The 24,309-nt window shown below is 38.5% G+C and overlaps 1 protein-coding gene across 9 annotated transcripts in view; it reads right to left on the reverse strand.

Moving 5' to 3' along the window:
* The window catches only part of CHD9 (chromodomain helicase DNA binding protein 9), a 230,944-nt gene that overhangs the window by 122,246 nt on the left and 84,389 nt on the right, over positions 1-24,309 (reverse strand). For all 9 annotated transcript variants that reach the window (XM_055145071.1, XM_055145070.1, XM_055145074.1 and 6 more), the window contains exon 2: positions 15,295-16,913. In XM_055145071.1, the coding sequence (XP_055001046.1) occupies positions 15,295-16,749 (1,455 nt within the window). In that variant the 5' untranslated portion in view covers positions 16,750-16,913. The remainder of the gene's footprint in view (positions 1-15,294; positions 16,914-24,309) is intronic.

The following is a 24,309-nucleotide window of genomic DNA, read 5'->3' on the forward strand; positions in this document are numbered from 1 at the left end:
AGGACTAATAGGAAGGCAACAAGGTCAAAAGGAGGGCATAATCAAAAATAGCTTTTTTTTTTTGAGAAAGACTAATCTATAGCACTTGAATCTATATTACTACAGGTTTTCAATAGTCTAACTCTGATTCACTACATTAGTATATACAGTTTGGAGGCACAGGCCCGGTGAGAAAATCATGTCCTAGACTTGATACTTCCTTGGATACTGTGCGTCCATCCTACAGGTAGTGGTTACTTCACTTTTCTGCTCTTTTTTGTACTCTTTATGCACTTTAGTAGCTGGTTCTACAACACTCTACCTTGAGTTAATATTAAGCTTTCCATTTATTTTCTATGTGGTTTTGTCTCCTTGTTGAATATGTCCTGTTTATTGTGTCAATGAGATCTAACTAGCACTGTAGCACTGCCATCCCATTCTTCATCGATTTGCTCGAGCGGGCACCAGTAACGTCTCCATTGTGAGACTTGTTACTGTTTTTGGTTTATTGAATATGCCACGGGTAGCTTGTCAGGCTCTGCCATGCGGGTGGGATATTCTCGGTAGCTTGCCGGGCTCTCCAAGAGGAAAGATCTAACTAAAGCTAAAAAGTATTCAATTCTTTAAAAAAAAAAAAAATAGGTATACATGTTGGGGCTGGAGCAATAGCACAGCAGGTAGGGCGTTTGCCTTGCACGCGGCCGACCCAGGTTCGATTCCCAGCATCCCATATGGTTCCCTGAGCACTGCCAGGAGTGATTCCTGAGTGCAGAGCCAGGAGTAACCCCTGAGCATCACCAGGTGTGACCCAAAAAACAAACAAACAAAAAAAAATAGGTATACATGTACAGAGTAAAAGAAATATATTCTACAAAAATTGGTTATTATGGGGGTTGGGGCAATAAATAGTACAGAGGATAGGGCAAACGTGCCTTGCATGCAGCCGAACCAGCACTCCAGATGGTCCCCAGAGCCCAGACAGGACTGATCTCTGAGCGCAGAGCCAGGAGTTAGCTCTGAACACCACCTGATGTGATCCCAAAACAAGGTGTTATTTCTTGTTTATATTGTGAAGAGCAACTTTTCTTCTTTATGATTTCTAAATTTCTTCTTCTCTGATAATGAGAGACACAGAAAAGTACCTTAGGCAAGGGGCCAGAGGGACAGTACAGCAGGTAGGTTTTTTACCTTGCACACTGCTGACCAGGGTCCAATCCCAGGTACCCCAATGTGGTCCCTGAGCCTTCCTGAGTGATCCCGGAGCACAGAACCTGGAGTAAGCACTGAGCACAGAGCCTGGAGTAAGCCCTGACCCCAAAACAAAGAACTTAGGTAAAACTGACATTTTAGTATTCCCTATCATTTTAGATTGTATTTTTTATGTATACTGTGTGTTGTCAGTGTTTAATGCATATTATCATATGGGTCCTTTTTCCCTCCTAAATAATCTTAAAGGGCAGCATGCCTAAAATATTGTCTTATACATGACTGTTCACAATAATTTAATTCAATAAATGAGTATTATTCACAGATTTACAATTACATCATTGCTTAGTCTATAGCAAAGTACCAAAAATCTGTACACACACACACACACACACACACACAAAAAAAAAAAAAAAACAACAACACTTAAAGCCAGAGAAAGAGTAGACAGGCTGAGGCCCTTGTCTTGCATCCCTAGCACCACATATCCTACCTGAAGTGCCACCAGGGGTCATTCCTGAGCACAAAGCCAGGAACCGCCTTTGAGCACTGCTGGGTATGGCCAAAAGCCAACCAACCAAATAAACAAACTGAAGTGCCTCTTTCTAATAAAATTGTAACTGAAATAAAATACGAGGCAGGGAACGCTTACTTCATATACAACACAACAGAATTACAGATGTTGACAAAGAACAGGTAAAACTGTCAGAAATTTCTAGAATTTTTCATATAACCATTAAACTTTCAACACAAAAACACAAGACGTTATACAAAAGTCACTTAGTTCCTCTTACATTACACAAGGTTAAAGTTAATGAGTTCCATGAAGAAATGGCTGATTCTGGGTCTCCAGCGAGGAAATTAAAAACATTATCTTGAGCTAGAACATAGAAATGTACTTAGAGACGAGTGGGGACTTAAAGGGTAACGAGTTAACTTGAAAAAAGTTTCTAGAGGTCAAATAGCAAATAATAATGACAATAAATAGAAAATTTTCAAAAAATGTGAGTGCAGGGGTCAGAGAAATTGTTCAAGGGTTAAGATGCATGCCTTGCATACAGCTGACCTCAGTTCAATCCCCCTGACACCCCCTGACACCCTCAAACACTGCTGTGGTGGCCTGTGTAATTCCCCAAACTACAAGTTCTCAGTAGTACCACTTCCTAGCTGGGAGGGTCCTGGGGCCTCCTGAGCACCACTTGGGAGCCAGTCCCTTGCCCCGACCCCACAAAACAGAGTGGGAGCCCTGTTATGCACCCAACCAAGTTTGTAAGCACCATTTGTGTGCACTTCAGCTAAACACTGATTGTCACTGCAACAGCCAACACCAACAACAATAATAAAGAAGGAAAAGGGGGAAAGAAGAGGGAATAAAATGTGATTCTTTTTAAAAACACAGCATTCATTAACAATGGAACAAACACCTAAACTAATGTGATTCAATAGATGTACACAAGTGATTTAAACAGAATTCTTACCCAAAATGTCTACTCTATTTTGCATTATGGAGAAAAAAATTAGACAAATTAATGTATCTGATCTGGTCTTTTAAAAAACCAGTTAAAACCAGGAAGAACAACAAAAAGGGCAAGAAAAAATTGTATGATTTCAAAGATTAAAGAGACAACAATTAAATGCTTTTTGTTGGTGGTGGTGGGGAGACCATATCCTATGATGCCCAAGGGCTACTCCAAGTAAGGTGCTCCAGGTGCTGGGGGTGGAAGCATAGGGGTCCTCTCTGAGGGGCTTGAGGGACATGCACTCTAGTCCTCTGAGTCAGCACTTCTCAAGCTGAAGGCCTTATGACTCCCAGAGGTCCCTAAAATATTCCAAGGAGGGCACAAGTGAAAATCACATACTTAGGGGCTCACACATGAGATTAAGGGGCCAATCAGTAGGGGAAAGTTAAGAAACATTGCTCAGAGCCATCTCCCCGGTTCACAATGCCTAACTCTGGATTAGGTCCTGGATTTTAAAACATATTTGGATCACGAAGACAGTACAGATGAAGGCACTTGCCTTGCCTTGCATGTGACCAACTCTGGTTCAATTCCCAGCACAAAAGTAACCTAAATATCACACTGTAGGGCCTCAAAGCCCCTTAACGTACCCCCCCATCTCTAAAAAGTACTGAGTATAACTTAAGAAATATGAACTTGGACTGTAAAGCATATTACTATGTAGTAATAATTGTTATGCATATTATTACTATATGTCAAACTTCTTGATTCTGATGAGTATTGGACAATATACCTTCCTTTTTCTAGACTGCTTATTTTGGGTGGAGGGGATTGGGCACACCCATAATGCAAATGGTTTCTAGTACCTACCCAGTACACAATACATAAATAGCAAAGATTGTTTCTAATTTATACTGCTATCAATGAAAAGTAATTTGATGAAGAGTAAAATAATAAACATAGAATCAAACGTCTGCTAAGTACTGAATAGCTATCTGATTTTTCAGACAGCCTGAGTTCTTTATGCCTCAAATATTGAAGCCCTCCCCCTAAAAAGAACTATGCAAATGTTACTACTATTCATTCCCTCCTCTAATGTATGCTGTTAATATTTACCATGTCAATTTTTCAAAAGTTACTTTTAAAAAACTTTAAGTATGGGGCTGGAGTGATAGCACAGTGGGCAGGAAGTTTGCCTTGCATGCGGCCAACCTGGGTTCGATTCCCAGCATCCCATATGGTCCTGTGAGCACGGCCAGGGGTAATTCCTGAGTGCAGAGCCAGGAGTGACCCCTGAGCATTGCTGGATGTGATACAAAAAGCAAAAAAAAAGAAAAAAAAAACTTTAAGTACTTAGAAAAATCAAATTTATCCAGCAATATAATATTGTAAGTATAACACCTGGCAACTTTTCTTTTTGAACAAAAAATGGTACTCAAAGGTAAATCAGGGGCTGGAGTGATAGCACAGTAGGTAGGGCATTTGCCTTGCATGTGGTTGTCCCAGGTTCGATTCCCAGCATCCCATATGGTCCCCCGAGCACTGCCAGGAGTAATTCCTGAGTGCATGAGCCAGGAGTAACCCCTGTGCATCGCTGGGTGTGACCCAAAAAGAAAAAAAAAAAAGGGGGGTAAATCAAAGGTAAAAATAGTTTTATAAGCATTTTGCAATGATTTGTATTAGAACTAAATAGACGTAGAAGCTCAAGTGAAAAGTTCCTGTTTTTGTGACTTTGTCACTTAAAAACGCAATTAGACCTTGGATAGTTTTTGCCTGTTACATCACAAGATCTTTGTTTTATAAAAAAAATAATAATTTACACATTGCCAAATCATTATGAAACAGTTAATCCAGAAACGTAAGCATACTCTTCCTTTGGTACTGATTTGTTAACCTCCCAAGCAGTGCTCGAGAGGTCCAGAGGATTCCCAGCTGAGTTCAAGGGCCCTTTAGCGCCAGGAATAGTGGGCCCCCCCTGCAGTGCTCAGAACCTCCAGGGTCATACCTGGCTATGCTCAGAGGGACTCAGTGATGCTTGAGGAACCTAGAGTCTAACTGCTGCACTACCTCCCAGATCCTAATTTTCAATTTAAAATGTTGTTGTTTTTCAGTTTAGTGGTGCTCAAGTGCACTCCCAGCTTGGTGCTTGCAAAACATGAGCACCAGCTCTTTGATCTCCCTCCCTGCTCCCAAGGAGTTCCAGAGGGAGTACAAAGAGAGAGTGGGATACTTGCTTGACCCAGGTTCGATCCTGGAAACCCCATATAGGGTCCTGTGACCCCACCAGGAGTAATCCCTGCACACAAGTAATACTCAGGAGTATGCCCTGAACATTGTTGTGTGCGGCCAAACAAACAAACAAACAAACATAAATAAGGATGATCAAGAAAGTTAATATTTTGGTTTATAAATCCTCATTGTAAATCACTTAGCTAAAAGCTAAGCAAAACTCCCACTTATGTGTTTTGGTTTTAGGGCCATAGCTGGCAGGGGAATAGAATTAGAGCTGGTCTCGCCCTGTATGATCTCTTGGCCCATAAGAAAATATTTTAGAAAACAATTAAAATTGGATCAGAAATGAAACCAGAACAGCTCTGAAATTATAACACATATTTACAGAAAAGTATTACTTAATTTTCCATTTCAGTTTTTACAAACACAAAGGGAAGACCAAGATAGTCTTTTTAGTAACCCAATTTCCAGAATATTTTTTACACATAGTAAATATTCAATATTTCTAAAATGCAGACTGTAGTTAAAAATTAAATCATTTATACCTAGGAATTATATCTACATTTGACAAGATGCAATAAGGTTACTTTGTTTTCACAATGAAGATACAGATAATGGCTGGTATACAGGAGACATACATACACATTTAAAAAGTAATTCACAATCAAGAGACAATCAGTTATGTGTATTTTACAAAATATTAAATATGCATCTGTCCACAGTGTGGTGTCACTCTTATCCGATCATCTTTAAGCACTATAGACTTTGACTTGTATTTTATGTGATAGCAAGAAAGTCGTGAGCTCTCCAACACGAATAACGAGTTAAGATCTTACCTAGCTTTAAAATTCTATGTCTTCAATGTAAACTTGTACTCTCAGCAGATATATAAAATACATTCAAATACATTCACTTGCTTAATGATGGTCTTCCTTTCATTATTTGTATTGCCTGTATAATAAATGTGCAAGATTATTACTTGCATCGCTGACCACAGCAAGTCATCAGATTTTATATAATTGGGGACTGCAGTACAAGCTTCCTATCTGCTTACAGTCCCATTCCCTATATGGCCCACTACTATTAAAATTTTCCTTAATTAAAAATAATTCTCATTCAAATATATAAAATAAAAAAGATCAAAGAAAATGTACTGAAATACTTCAAAATAAATGTTTATGTTATCAAAATAAAAATGAAATGTGATAGCTAGTAGCCCCTAACATTATTTTAATTTAATACACTATTAGGGGCCAAAGCGATAGTATAGCAAGTAGGGTGCTTGCCTGGCATGCAGCCCACTCACTGAGTTTTGATCCTGGGCATGGCCCCCCGGGCAATGCCAGAGGTGATTCCTGAGCACAGAGCCAGGAGCTACCCCTGAGAACTGCTGGGTGTGGCCCCAAAACAAAAAATATACTACTATTAATAATAAGGAAATGAATAGTCTTATTGTATTTGGCAATTACCTTTAAGTAAAACATTTCATAAAACCTACTTTGAAGACTTGTTTAAATTTCAGGCTCTATATACTGCTAATCCACAAATTTTTCATCTGCCTGTTGGTTCTTCAGCCCTGGAATTCACTTCCTGTTCACCCCTTTACTCTTAAGTATGCATGTCATGGTCAATAGCCTTAAGGTACTGTCAACAACTGGAGTTTCTGTTATGATTCTAGGCAAGCTTTGCAGAACTCAACTCTTCTACAAAACAGTAAATCATTTAATAATTAATGCCATAATTCAAATTTCAAACACAACACTCCAGAAGATTTGACTGAAGTGTCAAAGGCACAAACTAGTCTACTTTTTTTTTTTCTTTTTGGGTCACACCAGCAATGTACAGGGTTACTCCTGGCTCATGCACTCAGGAATTACTCCTGGCGTTGCCAGGAGACCATATGGGATGCCGGGGATCGAACCCAGGTCGGCCACATGCAAGGCAAATGCCCTACCCACTGTGTTATCACTCCGGCCCCACTAGTCTACTTTTAAACTGAAAAGGAAGCAGGATTTTAACTGAATAACGAAAGCTGAATTCCTGGATACATGTGTGCAGGGTGAGGGTACCCAAAAGGTCCTGTGGGGGGGACCCTTTCTTTGGTTCTCAGTTAACTAGACCAGCAGTTCAATGTAAGGGCTCAAGGATGCGGGCTGCAGGGATCTCGGGGGTGCTAGGGATTACTCAAGTTAGCCCAGCAGTGCTGGGGGCCTCCAGGTCCGACGCTGTGGTGCTCAGGGGCCTCCCTCCCAGGCTACAACCAGCAATGCTGAAAGACTATGTGGCAATGGGATTGAACTCATGCAAGGCAGGCACCTTAACCCCTACATTATCTTTTTATCATCTCAATTTAATAGTTTTGTCCAAACAATCCAGAATGAAACTTCTTAAGAGCCACTTAAATATATAGGCTTAAATAGACTTTGATGAATAAAGGGAAAATACTTTAAAAGAGTTTAAGTATTTAAGAGGTCAGTCAAATTATTACTGAGCTTTCTTCTTTGTTCAGGGTCTAAATTAAGTGATAGATTTTAAATGATGCATATATTTGCTGCATTTTTGACTTCAAAATTTACCACTTTGAAATAAAAATAGCAAAGAGCTTGAGATCCTTCAAGTCGAATGAATAGAAGCAAAGTATACTATAAGGCTAGTGAGATAGTATAGTGGGTAGGGCTCTTGCCTTGCACACAGCTGACCTGGGTTCAATCCCCAGCATCCCATATGATCCCTTCAGCACTTCCAGGAGTTAACTCTTGAGAGCAGAGTCAGGAGTTACTCCAGATCATCGCCACATGTGGCCCCAAAACAAACAAAACAAAGGCAAAGTATACCAAATCCTTTTAGCTTTATATAGGTTTTCCTCTTTAAAAATAATACATATACACCAAGCTACTGAGAGTATCTTGCCCACAAGACAGAGCCTGGCAAGCTGCCTGTGGCGTATTCGATATGCCAAAAACAGTAACAACGAGTCTCACAATGGAGATGTTATGGGTGCCCGCTCGAGCAAATCGATGAGCAACGGGATGACAGCGATACAGTGATACATATACACCAAATTAGCTGTTTTTACTAAAGATCAACTATATATTGCGTGTTCCAATAGATGATTATGAACGGCTCAATTTTAGCAGTTTAAGTTTACACATATAAACATAAAAATTCTAAGAGTTTTTTTCTTTTTTGGTGGGGTGAGGTGGGGCCACACCTGGCAGTTTTCAGGGGGCAATCGTAGCTCTATGTACTGGAGTGACCCTTGGCAGTATTCAGGGACTTGATGTGGTACAGCAGATTCAAACCCAGATTGGCTACCTGCAAGTCAAGAATCTTACAACCTGTTTTTTTAAAGTCAGCATGTGAACAATACCTAAAGACAGTAGAAAAGGGGACCAGCAGTACTGGCCCATGGTAGGAAGCTAGCCCCAAAGCGGGAGGGCAAGTAGGGAGTCCAGTCAGTGCAGAGAAGAAACCACTATGACAGTGATAGCTGAAAATGATCACTCCAGACAAAAACTGAGTGCTGAAAGGAGGTAAAGTGATATGCACGATACCGTTTCAGTGACAGTATTGCAAACCACAGTGCCTAAAAATCAGAGAGAAAGAAAGAGAAAGAGAGAGGGGGGGTGGAGAGAGATTGTGTGAGGGTGGGGTTGAAGGGAGTACAAGAGAAAAACTGGGGACATTGGTGGTGGGAAATGTGCAGGGTGAAGGGGTGGGTGTTGGAACACTGTATGACTGAAACTCAATCATGAACAACTTTGTAACTGTAACTCAAATCTCATGGTGATTCAATTTGAGAAAAAAAAGAATCTTACAACCTGTATTATCTCTCCAGCCTGTAAGATTCTCATGTTTTCCAGAAAATTCTTTAATTGTCACCTCCATCTACTCAGGGGAAGAACACAGCCAAAATATTAGGGTGCCAATAGATGTTTAATACTTAATGGAACTGAACTAATCTGAGATGCCAAGCCACTGAATCATCACAGGTAGACTGATCTCCTAGCTGAGAACTCTGTGACGCTCCTGGAATAAGTCAGGACAATTCCCTTCCCTGTCAGAGGACCAGCAGCCCTTTCCCATACCTGACATCCTCCAGCACATAAACAGCCCGGCTCCAGAACCAATCCTGAGGAGATGCCAATCTGCTGAACCATTCAGGTAGACCATTCTCTGGGCTAAGAACTCTGGGGCCCTCGTAGAACTAGGGCGGACCATTCCCTGCAGAAAGGCCCTGCAGCCCTGCAGCCCACACTCACACCCAACACCCTCCAGCATATACAAAGAGATGCCAACCCATAGAATCGTCCCAGTTCCACAGCTCCTGGACGCTTCCAAATGTCACAGTTTTGAGAGCATAGTTGTAGTACAGCAAACGGGAGAGTTGCAGAGAAGTCCACTAAGCTCCGTGAGGGAGAATAATAACACAGGAGCTTCAACTAACATGTTAGAGCACAGCAAATCTCCAGAAACAATGACTTTAGTTTTACCACTGTGAGTTCCAACAATGTTCACAAATTTTCTTTTACTGAACTCTTTTTTGATAATTCCATTTGCCATGTTGCTGAAACAAGCAATATAAACTATTTTGAGCTGCTAAGGAAGGCTTGCGGCGGGGATGTGGGGGGTTGGGAAACTGGGGAAACGGGTGGAGGGAACGTCATACTAGTGGTGGGACTGGTGTTGGAACGCTGAATGTCGGAAATAACTGTATTGTGAACAGCTTTGTAAGTCACGGTGCTTAAATAAACTTTCAAACATTAAAAAAAATTGAATGGAACTAGCTGGAAGAATGATTTCCCTGTAATAAATAATTCCCCACGACTGCTGGTATGCAGAGGACTTTGCATAGTTCTCTACCTTTCTTCACTTTTGTTATCACCACTCCGGAGCTAAACAGATAACATAGTTTGAAATCCAAAAATAACAACCCGAAATATCCTGATTTGGAAAGAACCTACCAATTTAGTCCCTTTCCCTCCCAGTATAAAAAACCCTTCCTGGACACACGAGAGGCTTTTAATCTCTCAGGCTTCAGTGAAGAGCTTTTTTCTGTATCCTTAACCATACTTTGCATTTCTGTGACTTCCACTGACCTAAATATCTCTTCTATAAAGTTCATGAAGGTTTTGAAGACAATTATCAGGTTTAGTATTAGGGGATTTGTAGGTATCATCTTGAACATGATCTTATTTTTAAAAATGCCACATAGAATTTGGAAGCAGTAATTTCTTTTATTTTAGCTTATTTCTTTTGTTTTTTTGGGGGGTGAATTTTCTTCTCATAGTGGATAAAACTATTTGCTCATATAAGCAAAACGATACTCTCGGTAGCTTGCCGGGCTCTCCGAGAGGAGCGGAGGAATCGAACTCGGGCTGGCCACGTGAAAGGCGAAAGCCCAACCGCTGTGCTAGAGCCTGGCAAGCTACCCGTGCGTATTGGATATGCCAAAAACAGTAACAATAAGTCTCTCAATGAGAGACGTTACTGGTGCCTGCTCGAACAAATCGATGATAAGCAAAACGAAACAAAACAAAACAAAACCCAAAAACAAAAGACCAAACATGAAATACAAGGTCTTCTCCACTTAAAATTTCTGAAGTAAGTTTTTACCTTATCACTTAAGCAAAAATATATAGGTGAGGGGCTGGAGCGATAGGACAGTGGGTAGGGTGTTTGCCTTGCACGTGTCCAACTCGGGTTTGATTCCCAGCATCCCATATGGTCCCTGAGCACTGCCAAGGGTAAATCCTGAGTGCAGAGCCAGGAGGAACCCCTGTGCATCGTTGGGTGTGACCCAAAAAGAAAAAAAATATATATATATATATATACATATATTCAAGAGGGACGGAGGAACTGAACCTGGGTCGGCCCTCTTGAAGGATACCAAGAGTATCCTGCCCGCATGGCAGAGCCTGGCAAGCTACCTGTGGCATATTCGATATGCCAAAAACAGTAACAACAAGTCTCACATGGAGATGTTACTGGTGCCCGCTCGAGCAAACCGATGAGCAACGGGATGACAGTGATACAGTGATACAGGGATATTGTAAATAGCTAATTGCTCTGTCCGATTTATTTATAGTTCAGTTTCTTATAGTAACTGTTAAGCTTAACAAATTATTTTTGACATTTAGGTATACAATTACAGTAGTGTTAAAGATTACAGTTTCCATGTACAAAGTTACTGCAACTCTACCACCATCAAAGCACCCAAGACCTTCCACCAACTGTCCTCATGTTCTAGTCAGCCTCTTTCTTCCACATCAAAAAACCCTTCCAACACTGTTTCATGAGATACTAAACTTTTTATTAGAAAAAAATGTTCAGTGTTTGAAGATGTGCCTCACATAGGCTGTCTAAACTAATCTTTCTCAAAGTTCTTCTTCTCTCTCTCCTTGGTTTACGGGCCACATCCTGGGGTACTCAGGAGCTATTCCTGGCCCTCTGCTCAGGGGCAATCCCTGCAGTTCCTGCGAAACTCGGGTTGGTAGCATGGAAGGCAAGCACCTCACCTACTGTATTGTCTCTCCAATTCCTTAAAGTTCTTTTAAACTATTCGAGCAGTGGCTAACAAGCATTTTACAGGGAATGTGGCACTTGCCTAGCAGTCAGTGACCCTGCTGATTTGGTCACCAGCACCACAAATGGCACCCCAAGGACAGCCAAGATAGACCAAGATAGACCCTAAGATAGACCAGGAGTAAGTAAGCCTGAGTACCACTGAGTGTATTCCCTCACCCCAAATAAATAAGATATGTAAGTAACATAAGTTTTTCTATCTTCAGAGACAAAATGCTTAAAAAATACAAGATGGCAAATAAAGTCATAAATTTATCAGAGTACAAAAGCCAAGAAAAAATTATGAATCGTCATGTACATCTTAAAATACTATTTCATGTTTTGATTGCTACTTCAGCTATAACATATTTTTCACTGCTATAAAACTTCTACATTAAGTTTAATTTACATACAGAAAAATATTTACATAATGCTTTTCTCTTTCATTTTACAGGAAAGACAAACATTTTAAACTACAAAACAGAAGAAAGCATTTGCCATTAAAGAGCAATAAATTTTATAGTGTTATTATTCTCAAAATTCCTTTACTCTAAAAATTAGATGAAAATAAGCTACTACACTTTGTGAGTACTTACAAATACTTGCCAAAGTTTCTTATTTTTTAAAGTATAAAATTCTAGAACTATTCCATTTTTAAAATGTTATAAGTACTATTTACCATTTGTTTGGTGCCATACACGTACATACTGAGCTACATTCCAATCCCACTATTCACTGTTTTTAATGACTGACACAGATTTGGGGGTTATCTAAGACAATTGAAATTCTATCTATATCCATGCCAATTCAGTTGGGAATAAAAACAAGCAAGATTTAGGAATACTTTTTAAATATCAAAATTTTTTACTGAAGGTTTCTGGAATTCTATTTATTGTTTGTTTTTGTTTTTCAGCCACACCTGGCAATGCTCAGGGATGACTCCTGGCTCTGCATTCAGGAATCACTCCTAGCAGTGTTCAGTCAGAACCCTATAGGATGCCCTCAATCAAATCTGGGTTGGCCATGTTCAAGGCAAGCGCCTTCCAGGCAGTACTATTTCTCTGGCCCCGCTTTCTGGAATTCTAACAAGAGCCATCTAAAACTTCTGAACACTTGATTAAAAATACCTTTTAAGTAAAATACCTTTACTTCAGTTACAATGAAATCTATTTTTTTGAAGTTGTGGTCTCAAGTTGTATGCTAATTTATCTAAGATAAATTTTTACAATTAAGAGATCTTAAAATTATCTAATAAAAGTATTCTTCCCCTAATAATCTGGAAAGACAACATTAAGAAATGCTGATTAATATGGCCGTTTGGTACATTAGTATTCATGATCATTCAAAACATGCCAAAAATAACATGGACAAACAAATCTCATATGATCTTTCAATTTTTATCTTAAACCCAAATATTAAATCATTTGAATCTGTGTATTCAGAACCTGAGACCTACATTTCAAAGCATGTAAAACCAAAGTAAATATTAGTACCCTATCTTTTTGACATACCTATCTCTTTTCTTAATACCCACAGTCAGCAGCTATAAAATACCACTCTTGTTTTTGTTTTTATTTTTTTGCTTTTTGGTTCACACCTGGCATTGGACAGGGGTTCCTCCTGACTCTGCACTCAGGAATTACTCCTGACGGTGCTCAGGGGACCACATGGGATGCTGGGAATTGAACCCGGGTCAGCCACATGCAAGGCAAACGCCCTACCCGCTGTACTATCTCTCCAGCCCCTAAAATACCACTCAGTGATACTAAAAAATTTAAAAACAAACAAAAATTTAAAAACACTTTCAATAAAACCAAAAAATATTTCAAATTACACTTTATCATGAATAATGCTCTTTGAAAATAAAATAAAAGGAACAATTGGTTTGCAAAATAAAAACTCTTAGTGAAGATAAATAAAGCCTTATATATTCATCAATATGGAATAAGATGATTTATGAATTACTCCTTATTATGGAACTTAACAGGATTATTTTAGAATATAGTACATAGAGCTACCTATATGCTTGAATTGAGGACTACTTTAATTACCTTCAGTCATTCATTTTTTTCTTTTTTTCAATCTTTCCTTTTTAAAACCAGACTAAGTTTAGAAAACAAGCTAAAATAAGTGAACATTAAAAAACTCAGAAAAATGACTACCAGATTATGCAGTATTAATTATATGCTGAAAAAAATGTAGCGAAAGTAGTCAGAAAGGTATATGAAAAGTAAATAGTTGAGTCTGGAGGTTTTTCCAAAGTCCTTTCTAAGACACTTCATCTCTTCCAGTAGAGGGAGCAAAATCACAAAATTCTACTCATGATAAGAAAGGGCAGTAGGAAGGTCTTATGCATATCTTTAAATATCTTAAAATCAATCTGCACTTCAAGGATTGTACTAAAATTACCATTTGAAAAGAACTAAAGTCAACCCAGCGGAAAAGATATTGATTTTTATACTTTAAGACTGTTAACATTTTAATACCATGAAATGAAAAAACTGTCCCTAAATACTAAATTACTAGAATTACGATCTATTTCCCTGTCCACTGAATCTGACAAGTAACCAGATACTGAAGCATTTTACGAATTCTGCATTCAATAGGACTTTAAAAATGATAAGTTACATTAATTATATCTATGCATGACAAAAACCTGTAGAAAACAAAGTTTAATTGTACTACTCTGCAACAATCTATTTCCTTCCAGCATTTAGGGCTTACCATACACTAGGCATAACTTGAAGCATTTTTAAATTGTAACATTTTATCTCTTAGTAAACTCTTATATTACTTACATTTTAAAGATGAGGCAAATGAGACACAGAAAAATGATATAGCCAGCTAAAAGCCATGCAACTAATAACAAAAGCTAACATTCTAACCCAAATAATCTGATATCAAAGCCTGCACTCGTAACCACTGATCTTAATTTTGAACTGTTTTTCCCTAGTTGTTAACATATTTCTGTGTTAGTCTTCAAAATCTCTTTAATGTCTATTTAGATAATCCATTCAGTAGTGATATGATTATAAATAATGCTTCTTCTAGCTTTCTCTTACAGATAATACAAATACCTTCACATTTCTTGTTCTGCAATATTTAGATTGTAATAAAATGTTTTTGTGGTTTTTCTTGGGTGAGAGGGTGCTTGGACCACTCCGGGCGGTGTCCAGGTCTTACTCATGGCTTTGTGCTCAGGAATGGCTCCTGTTAGGAATTTGGGGGACCATATGTGGTACCAGGGTCAAACCCAGGTCATCCACATGAAAGGCAAATGTCTTACCAGTTGTACTATCTCTCCTGCCCTATAATAAAATGCTTTTATAACACCAAATTGCTTTTCAACATATGTGCATGAATCAATGAAGCTATGTAAGTTATACGTTCACCATAAATTTGAAGTATTAAGAATTTAAATATCTTAGTAACATTAAACACACCCAACTCAATTATTAAATTTATGTATTATTTGTATATTGAACTGTGAATGTCAGCTTCTACAGTTTATTCTGTAACCAACTGAGATCTTATCGATGTATGAGGCTTTATAGATTTAGATTTTCAGTAAAATGTTCCTAATTTATTATTTTACTATTATTTATAGTTTTTTTATTATCTTTCTGTTAAGACAATCATAATTGGAAGAGATACCGGAACCATACCATTTTCTAAAATCAGTTTCTAAAATCTAATGCTTTGCACACATCACAGAATCAAATTCAAATGAAAATCTGTTAGAACAATATAAACTTTTATACAGTTCGATAAATACTAAAAGTCTCATTTAAAATTCACTAGGAAAATAAAATCTCACCCTTATACCAGAATGACCAAAGAAAGAGGTCCATACCTGTCGCTGTAAACACAGGCGATTTCTGTCATGTAAATGCTGATGATTAGAGAGCGATGAATGCCAACTTCGAGACTGACCATGCAACTGAGTTGGAGCCATATCAGAAGGCCGTGTTATAAGATGTGAAGCAAATTGCCGATCAAGGTCATGATCTAAAACATGATTTGAATTATCTTGCCCAAATGTTGACTCATCAAATTGAGGAAGGAGACCCTCCTGAAGGAGGTCATCTGGGTCAAGTCCTGGGAATGGCTCAGTCTGAGATTCCACTTGATGAAGTAAATTCTCTTCTAAAGATGAGAAGCCATTAGTTTCTACATGATCATTGAAATGGCCCATTTGAGTTCCTGAATCAACAGGATCTGGAAAGTTCATGTGCACAGGTGATAATTTTGAATTGCTATAATTACCCTGAGGATGTGATGAATGCAACATTTGGAAATTTGAATTCAATGATGTATTGGGATTTAACATATGCTGAGTGGATTCTTGCTTGAGTCCCCTATGAGGTGAAAAGGAATTACTTCCAGTAAAATCAGATAAACTCTGATTTGTATGATTAGGCGCAAGAACTGCAGAGGACTGAAGAAGATTGTTTGGTGATACATGATTACTGGAAAAGGAATAATGTGAAGAAAACTGCTGAGAATTACTGACAGAACAAGAAGTCATATTTGGAGAAGGTCCATTAAAACTTCCTTCTTGATGACTGCTACACTTGAGGAAATGTACTGAAGGATTTGATGCTTGAGAAAACTGCTGCATTGAAAGAGACTGTTGTGAAGTAGATGCATTAGTCATTTGTGGTGGGTGATTAACACTGACTCTGTGAGGACCAGAAACATTAACATCCATAAAATTTTTAGACTGGCTAAGAGAATTTTGCCCTGGGTTAAGATTATTTCTGTTTTGTTGGGAGCGTAGTGAAGTGCACTGTGTTTGCTGTTCATTGGCCTGAAATAAGGCAAATTCGTGGTGTGACACAAAGCTTTTATTTTGATGCATAGAGTGAGAATGTCCTTGTTGGTGAAAAGGAGACCCATTTTGATTTGAAATGCTAGTAGCTGTTTGGTGACCCCACATTGGACTGCCATCTGCTACATCCGGAAACAAACCATTGGGTTGGTTTTGGGGGTGAATTGGAGAACAATTAAACTGAGAGTGAGGAGATAACACATGTTCAGCTGGGCTACCAAAAGACTGATTAACTTGGTGGAATTTCATGGAATCAAACTGATTTAACTGTTCATAATCAGTCATCTTCTGATGTGTTGGAGTACCTTGAACATGGTTCAGTGAATCTATGTGCAAAGGTTCAAATTCTGCACCCAAGTTCAATTCATCAACAAGTGAAACAGGTCCTGGTTGCACAAATGCATCATCTGACAAGCCTTCTAAGGTCTCACCAAAAAGATTGGCATCATCAAAAAAATCCATCATTGGATCTGTCATCTTGAAAACTTGAGTAACAATCTGGGCTTTCACTCCAAATAGAGTATAGTCAGGTTCTTTGTAGTAGATATTACTGAGTCATTTCTGAAGGTCATCAACTGATCCAAAACAGGTCAATGTTCATTTTTGCTCTAGATAATGGCATGTCAAGAAGTGTCAGAACCCTAAAAGAATGAGAACAAAACAAATTTTAGTAAGTATACATTCCAGTTTTTTTTTTAAGTTTACATGAAATTAAAAGACAAAATCTTGGTGTCAGAGAGATAGTAGAGCAGGTAAGGTACTTGATTGCATATGGCTGATCTATGTTTGGCACCCAGCAATACACAAGGTTCCCCGAGTCCCATAATCCCTGAACAAAGAGCCAGGAGTAAGCCCTAAGCATATCCTGGTGTGGCCTCACAATTAAAAAACTAAAAATTAAAAATCAAAAATCTCAGTAGTATTTTTCTAGAGAACAATTTATTGCAAATAGCTATTATTTTCTAGAAACAGGCCAGCGCAATAATAGTACAGCAGATAGGGGCTTGCCGTGCATGCAGCTGGCCCGGCCTCAATCCCCACCACCACATGTGGTCCTCAAGCCCTGCCTGGAGTGATCCCTGAGCTCAGAGCCAAGAGAAATTCCTGAGAACCTCTGAGGGTGACACAAAAACAAACCAAAAAAAAAAAAACCCCAAACTTTTTAAAAAGAAAAAAGGCTTCCACAAAGGATATAACTAGGCACATTCAAAAGTTACAGTGAATATCACTTCATTTTGAAGTTCATATGATTATAGCACGTAAACTTGGACACAGTAAGAATAAAACTTCCCTATGATCCAGCAACACCACTTCTTCGAACCTACCCCCTCAAACACACAAAAATAATTAATTTGAATAGACATGTGTACACCTACAATCATTGCAGTGGGATATGGAAACAATCCAAATGTCTACTATGGATAAATGGATCCAGAAGTTTGTGTAGTGTGTTGTGTACATACATATATACATATTACATACATATATATTAAGAAAAGATGCATGTGATTAGCCACTATGTGGATGGAACTATGAGGTATCATGATGAGTGAAGTCAGGCCAAAGGAGAGGGAAAAATATAGAAAAATCTCTCTCATGTGTGGTATATAGAGATAAATAGTAAGGGAGCAACTAATATAAAGTAAAAAACCAACAATTCTGTTGGTCTACAGAATTGAGTTTACCTGGTGATGGAAGGGAGGTATCATTGGGACATTTGTGGAGGGAAACTGGCACGAGTGGAAGGTGTGGTTTTGTAACAACATATGATGTTGCTATCATTAAGAGTACTGTAAATCATGGTACTTCTGTAAAAATGGTTGGAAAACTATAGATACACATAGTATATAGGACATATGCCCATGCAAATACGGATAACAGCTCAAAATGTATAAAATGTATTTATTACACTTTTTATAAAAAGTTATTAAGTTCTACTAAGATAACTGACAGATCTCAGGTAAGTGTGCCATGATCATGGCTAAGGTCTCTTGATTAAATCCATATTTCTAAATGTATATGCAGAAATGCATCAAGACCAGGGGCTATAGAGAAAGTACAGTGGGTAAGGTACTTGCTTTAAATGAATCCAACCTGGATTCAATCCCTGACATCCCAAGTGGTTCCTGAAGCCCACCAGGAGTGGCTCCTGAGTGCAGAGCCAGGAGTAAGCACTGAGCACAGATGGGTGTGGCCCAAAAAGAAAAACAGAAAAAGAAAAGAAAAAAGAAGTTCATCTAGAGCAACTGCTCTGGGTTAGTAGGCCCAAAATGAGACAAACGTTAGTCATCTGGGTAGCTGACAAATATGTTTGTTAAGAACAAATATGTATGTTAAGAACAGCCCCACACATACTACTATCATAGTTTACTAGTTCCTAAACTCCAATTATTTAAACTGTCTTAAAATAAATTTGATTATCAGTAAATGTGATATATGTATACCTATTTTATAAATTGATATGCCCAGACTCATGTAAAAATTTCTTGCGCATGGGGACAGAGAGATAGTAGAGTGGGTAAGGTGCTTTCCTTGCACACAGTCAATAAAAGATCAACCTCAGCACTGCATATGGTCCTCCAAGCATCATCAGGAGTAATCCCTGAGCGCAGAGCCAGCAGTAAGCCCTGAAAACGGCCGGATATGGCCAAAGAAACAAAACACAAACAAAATTTCTTGGTTAAAAAGGATTGCAAGTGGAAAATTTTAAGAAGCCAACTCTTACTCATCCAACATGGAAAATCAGCATTCCTGACAAAAATCTATGTACTAAAAGCAGCTTCCCAAATCAGTTATTTTCACTGTGTCCCTAAGTTCCCCTATTAAATAATCTGGAATATATACAATATTTATTCAATTTACTAATACATGAAAACAAGTTTGTGCTCACTGAGGTGAGGCAAAAACTGAGCTAAGCAACAAATTAATCTATGGATAGTCTCCAGAAAAAAAAAAAAAAGATTGTATCTGCATGTGGTTATGTGAATGTATGAGTAAGTTATTAATGTAAACAAAACAGGCCGGACTACTTTGTTCTCGGTTTTTATTACTCCAATATTTTATTTATTCTAGTTTTGGGGCAATACACTTAGGTGCTTGGGGCTTTATCCTGGCTCTGCACATAGGAATCACTCGTGGTGGGGTCAGGGAGATTATCTGGGATGTCAGAGAAGGAAGCTAGGTTTGCTGCATTCAAGGAAAGCACAAACCTGCTGAGTTATCTATCTCTCCAGCCCCATGTTTAATTAATTTTTGATTTGGGGAACACACCCAGGGGTGCTCAGGGCTTACTCCTGGCTCTTCACTCATGGATCACTCCTAGTAGTGCTCAGAGGACTAAATGGGGGGGGGGGGGGTGTTGCAGATTAAACCTAGGTCTGCCATGTACAAGGTGAACACCTTCCCTGCAGTACTTTATCTCCAGTCCCACTTCCAATCTTAAAACTAAGATTAGGCCAAAGAGAGTACATCAGATGAGTCGTTTGTCTTTATGCTGTTCATCCCGGCATGCCATATACCCCCCTAGGCCTGCCAGGGGTGATCCCTGTGATCACAATCAAGAAGAATGCCCCAGCACATGCATAAAGCCCTGCGTTAAATTCCTGCAACAGAAAACTTTCAAAAAAAAAAAAAAACAAACAAACAACTGTTTTAAAACAAGAAATTCCTGGAAATAGCATCTATAGTGTAGTAGAGCAGAGCTATTTCATATAGAAAAGAAGAAGTACAGGGGCAGAGTGAGAATATAGTAGGTATGGTGCTTGCCTTGCACATAGCTCACCTAGGTTCCTTCCCTGGTATCCCATATTATGCCCTGAGAACCACCAGGAATAATTCCTGAGCACAGAGCCAGGTGTAACCTCTGGTCACTACATCACCAGGTATGGCTGAAGAGCAAAATAAAGAGAGAAAGAGGGAGGGAGGGAAGGAGGAAGAGATGGAGGGAGGGAGAGGATGGAAGGAAAGAAGGGAGGGAGGGAGGGAGGAAGGGAGGGAAGGAAGGAAGGAAGGAAGGAAGGAAGGAAGGAAGGAAGGAAGGAAGGAAGGAAGGACAGACTTAGAGTTTTGTAAATTAGGGAAGATTACGGTTAAAAAAATTTTTTAAGTATTTTCTGCACACATATAATGAGGAAAAGTGAAAATAAAATATAAATTTATTTAAATTATGAGGAAAAGTAGAAAATGTAATTAAGATAATTTTAGAGCCATAAAAAGACGTTGGTTTGTTTTTAATAACTTTTTAAATATGAGGAAAAGTAGAAAATATAATTAAGAAGATAATTTTAGAGCCAGAAAGTAGTATAAGGGTTAAGGCATTTTTCTTGCATGTAGTCAACCCCAGTTCAATCCCCAGCACCATGGTCCCCTGAGAACTACCATGAGTGACCCCTGAGCACAATGCCAGGAGTAGCACTTAATCATCACTGGTTGTGGTATACAACATTGCCCACTCCCAAAAGAAAACAATTTTAATACTTGATCATCCAATATAAATGTATTGACAACTTCTAGGCACAAGGATGAACTAATACCTAACCCCTGGGAGGGCTAAATACACAGTTATTATTCATGATCTGACCAAAGTACAGAAGGGCCACCCAATATTGACAAAAGAGATTCCTACAAAAATTATAGAAAATACATACTTTTACATAACATTATAATGTTCAACCTTATTTGTAAAAATAAAGACTAACACATTTACTAAGTAACACTAAAATGTTCAGCTTTAGAAATAAAAATAAAGACTGAAGGTGAATTATAAAACCATGCCAATAAAATCTAATAAAGCCATACTTACTGATATTCATCAAGTAAATATCTATACCATTTTCAAACTCTAAGAAAATAATGTCAAGGGCGAGGGATGTAGCTCAGAGGCAGAGCACTGGTCTTGCATGTATGAGACCCTGGGTTCAATGCCCAGCATGACCAAAGAAAAACACCAACAAATATTAAATAATTCAGTTAAGTATTAGCTTAATTAAATAGTAAGCTAAACTACTTATTATATTCAAAAAAATTTTGCAGACACTACCAAAATCCCTAACTTCAGATGTACAGAACCCCAACGGTGGAAAGCAAGGGGAAATGGCAGAAGAAAAACACATCATGTATACTGAATAAAATATGATACACATGGCTTAAGTGAGATACAAATTCACTTATAAGGTGACTTATAAAGAGGAGAGTAAAGTTATTCAGAAAAAGCTTCTGAAACAGTTAGCATTTGTACAGTCCTAACGAAGGTAACCTGAAAATATATATGTACATCTATACTCATTGCAGTGCTTAGTACAACAGTCAAAAGATGAAAACCATCCAAATACTCAACTATGGATAATTTTAACAACAAGTTGAGGAATGGAATATTATGCAAGTTGCTACAATGTGGATGAAATCGAGGGTACTATGCCTCGTGGAGTCAGTCAGTCAGTCAGAGGGAATGAATGGGATAGGTACAGAATGATCTGTCTCATATGTGGGATTTAAAAATACACAATAAAGAAGAGATGGCCAGAGGCTACAGAACTAGAGAGATGGTCCACAGAACTGAGAGTGGAGGGGCAGGGGAGATGCTAGGGGCCTTTGGACCTTGATGGAAAGAAGTGGCAGGTATGGTGTTTGAATGATGCATTCATGAAATCATTAACAATATTGTAAAACACAGTACCTCAACAACTTTTGTTTGGAATCATCAACAGAATTCTAAAACACAGTATCTCAACAATTTCTGTTTGTTTGGGGCCAAATCCAGAGATACTCGGGGTCTAATCCTGGCTCTATATTCAGGAATTACTCCTATTGGTACTCAGGGGATCATACGGGGTACAGGAGATCAATACACTATCCATTTTATCTATTGCTCCGATCCCCACCTCAAAAATATTTTTAAATGAATAAAAATAAAGACGGGGCTGGAGCAATAGCACAGCACACCTGAGCATCGCTGGGTGTCCCAAAAAGTTAAATAAATAAATAAAGATTGGGGCCAGAGAGATAACTCAACGGGCAGGACATTTTGCCTTGCACATGGCTGACCCAGGCATGATCCCCGGCATCTCACATAGTCCCTTGAGCACCACCTAAGTGCAGAGCTAGGAGTAACCCCTTAGCATCACCGGGTGTGACTCAAAAGGCTAAAAAATTAAAAAAAAAATTTTTTTTAAAGATTAAAATCTTATTGCTAAAGTCATAGTTCAATTAAACAGGCTAACCGTAGATTCCACCTGACTGAATAACCCTAAAGCTCTGATAAGACTATAAATTCTATTAGAGAATATCTAGCTTTAACAAAGCACCCCAAAGTCATTAAATTATACACTTTGTATGAATTACACAATATCATTCCTCAGTAAAACTACTCTGCAAAGAAAAATGCGTAGACAAAATTATTGAGTCCACTAATTTTCTGTTATATCAATTAGATAAGGATGGTTATAGTAGTCAATAAAAATTTTGTTTCTTCAACCTAATTACAACTAATATTAACTGGCAAGTATTTTTAAGATAGATTATTATGAGAAACAATAAACCATGCAGTTTTCTTTAAATAATTTCATGAAGTCAGTGGAAATCCGTTAAGTTTTCTCTAATAAAATATTCTCTCTGTCCAATGCATCTCTGAAGCCATGACTATATTAAATTAAGCTAGCAATGATATTATTACTGTAATGATAGTAATTATGCTTCTATAGAATTCTGAAATAAATAAGACTTCTAACATATGTCTTCTGAATGACAAGGGGCCATGATGTGGCTCAGCAGAAAAGCACTGGCTCGCATGTGTGAGGTCTGAGTTTAGTGGTTTGGTTCTGTAAAAATACCAAAGGTATTTTTAAATGACTCAAGCAAAAAGTACGTTAGAAATTTGACAATCAAAGTTTAATATATCAGAGTACACTATGAGGAGATAGCCCAACAGGTGGAGTGTATGCTGTGCACGAAGGAATACTAGATTCAATCCTTGGCACTTTATGGTTCCCTTAAGCACTGCCAGAGAAAATCCCAAAGCAGAGCCCAAACAGCCTCTGAGCACTATGGAGTATGGTCCCAATCCCTGCCTCCTGAAAAAATAGACAATTCTATTTACAATGGCATTAGAAAGAATAAGACACTTCACTTAAAGAAATTATGGTAGTTTATATACATAAAAATTATATATATAGCTGGAAAGACAATATTGTTGATAAATAAGAATACTATTCAAAACCATGTAATTCCTACTTGGTGGTTGGGGGACTGTGTACCCAACTAGTCCTCTACTGAAGGAGTCACTCTAACAATACTCAAACAAACAGGTTGGAGGTTGATGGGATTCTCAAGTCCCTCAGTTCTGAGGAACTCCAGGGCTAGATTTGGTGATTCTAGAGGGTCATGCGGGGTGAGGAGACAGGAGCAGGACACAGTGGTAAGAAAGAGAAGACACTGGTCTTTTCCATAATTGATGCTACAAAAAATCCAAATTTAAGAGAAAAAAAAATAAACATTTAGAAAAAAAACATAGGGACAAATCTTCAAAGATGTTCAATTTGACATTCTTTTTTTTTTTGCTTTTTGGGTTACACCCAATGATGCACAGGGGTTCCTCCTGGCTCTGCACTCAGGAATTACTCCAGGCGGTGCTTGGGGGACCATATGGGATGCTGGGAATCGAACCTGCGTCGACCGCATACAAGGCACACACCCTACCCACTGTGCTATCACTCCAGCCTCGTCGATTTGACATTCTCTTAAACATTAGATCAAAATCACAGGTGACAAAGTAACTGCATATATTAGATGCCCCCCAAATTAAAGACTTGTGTTCTGGGAGCTAACATATCTGCTTTGCAAGCGTGCAGTCGTGACATTAATCCACAGTGCTGCCTACATGCATCTAGGGACATCCTGGCAGTTCTACTTTTGTACCAGGCAGCTTTGTTGTCAGAAATTCCCTACCCCCAGGTGATTTCTGGGCTTACCACTGGTAAGTATGCTCAAACCCCATAAGCAAATAGTGTGCCACCCAGCGACATATGTACAAGCACTGCGACT

This window comes from Sorex araneus, chromosome 8, assembly GCF_027595985.1.
Source record: "Sorex araneus isolate mSorAra2 chromosome 8, mSorAra2.pri, whole genome shotgun sequence".
NCBI lineage: Eukaryota > Metazoa > Chordata > Mammalia > Eulipotyphla > Soricidae > Sorex > Sorex araneus.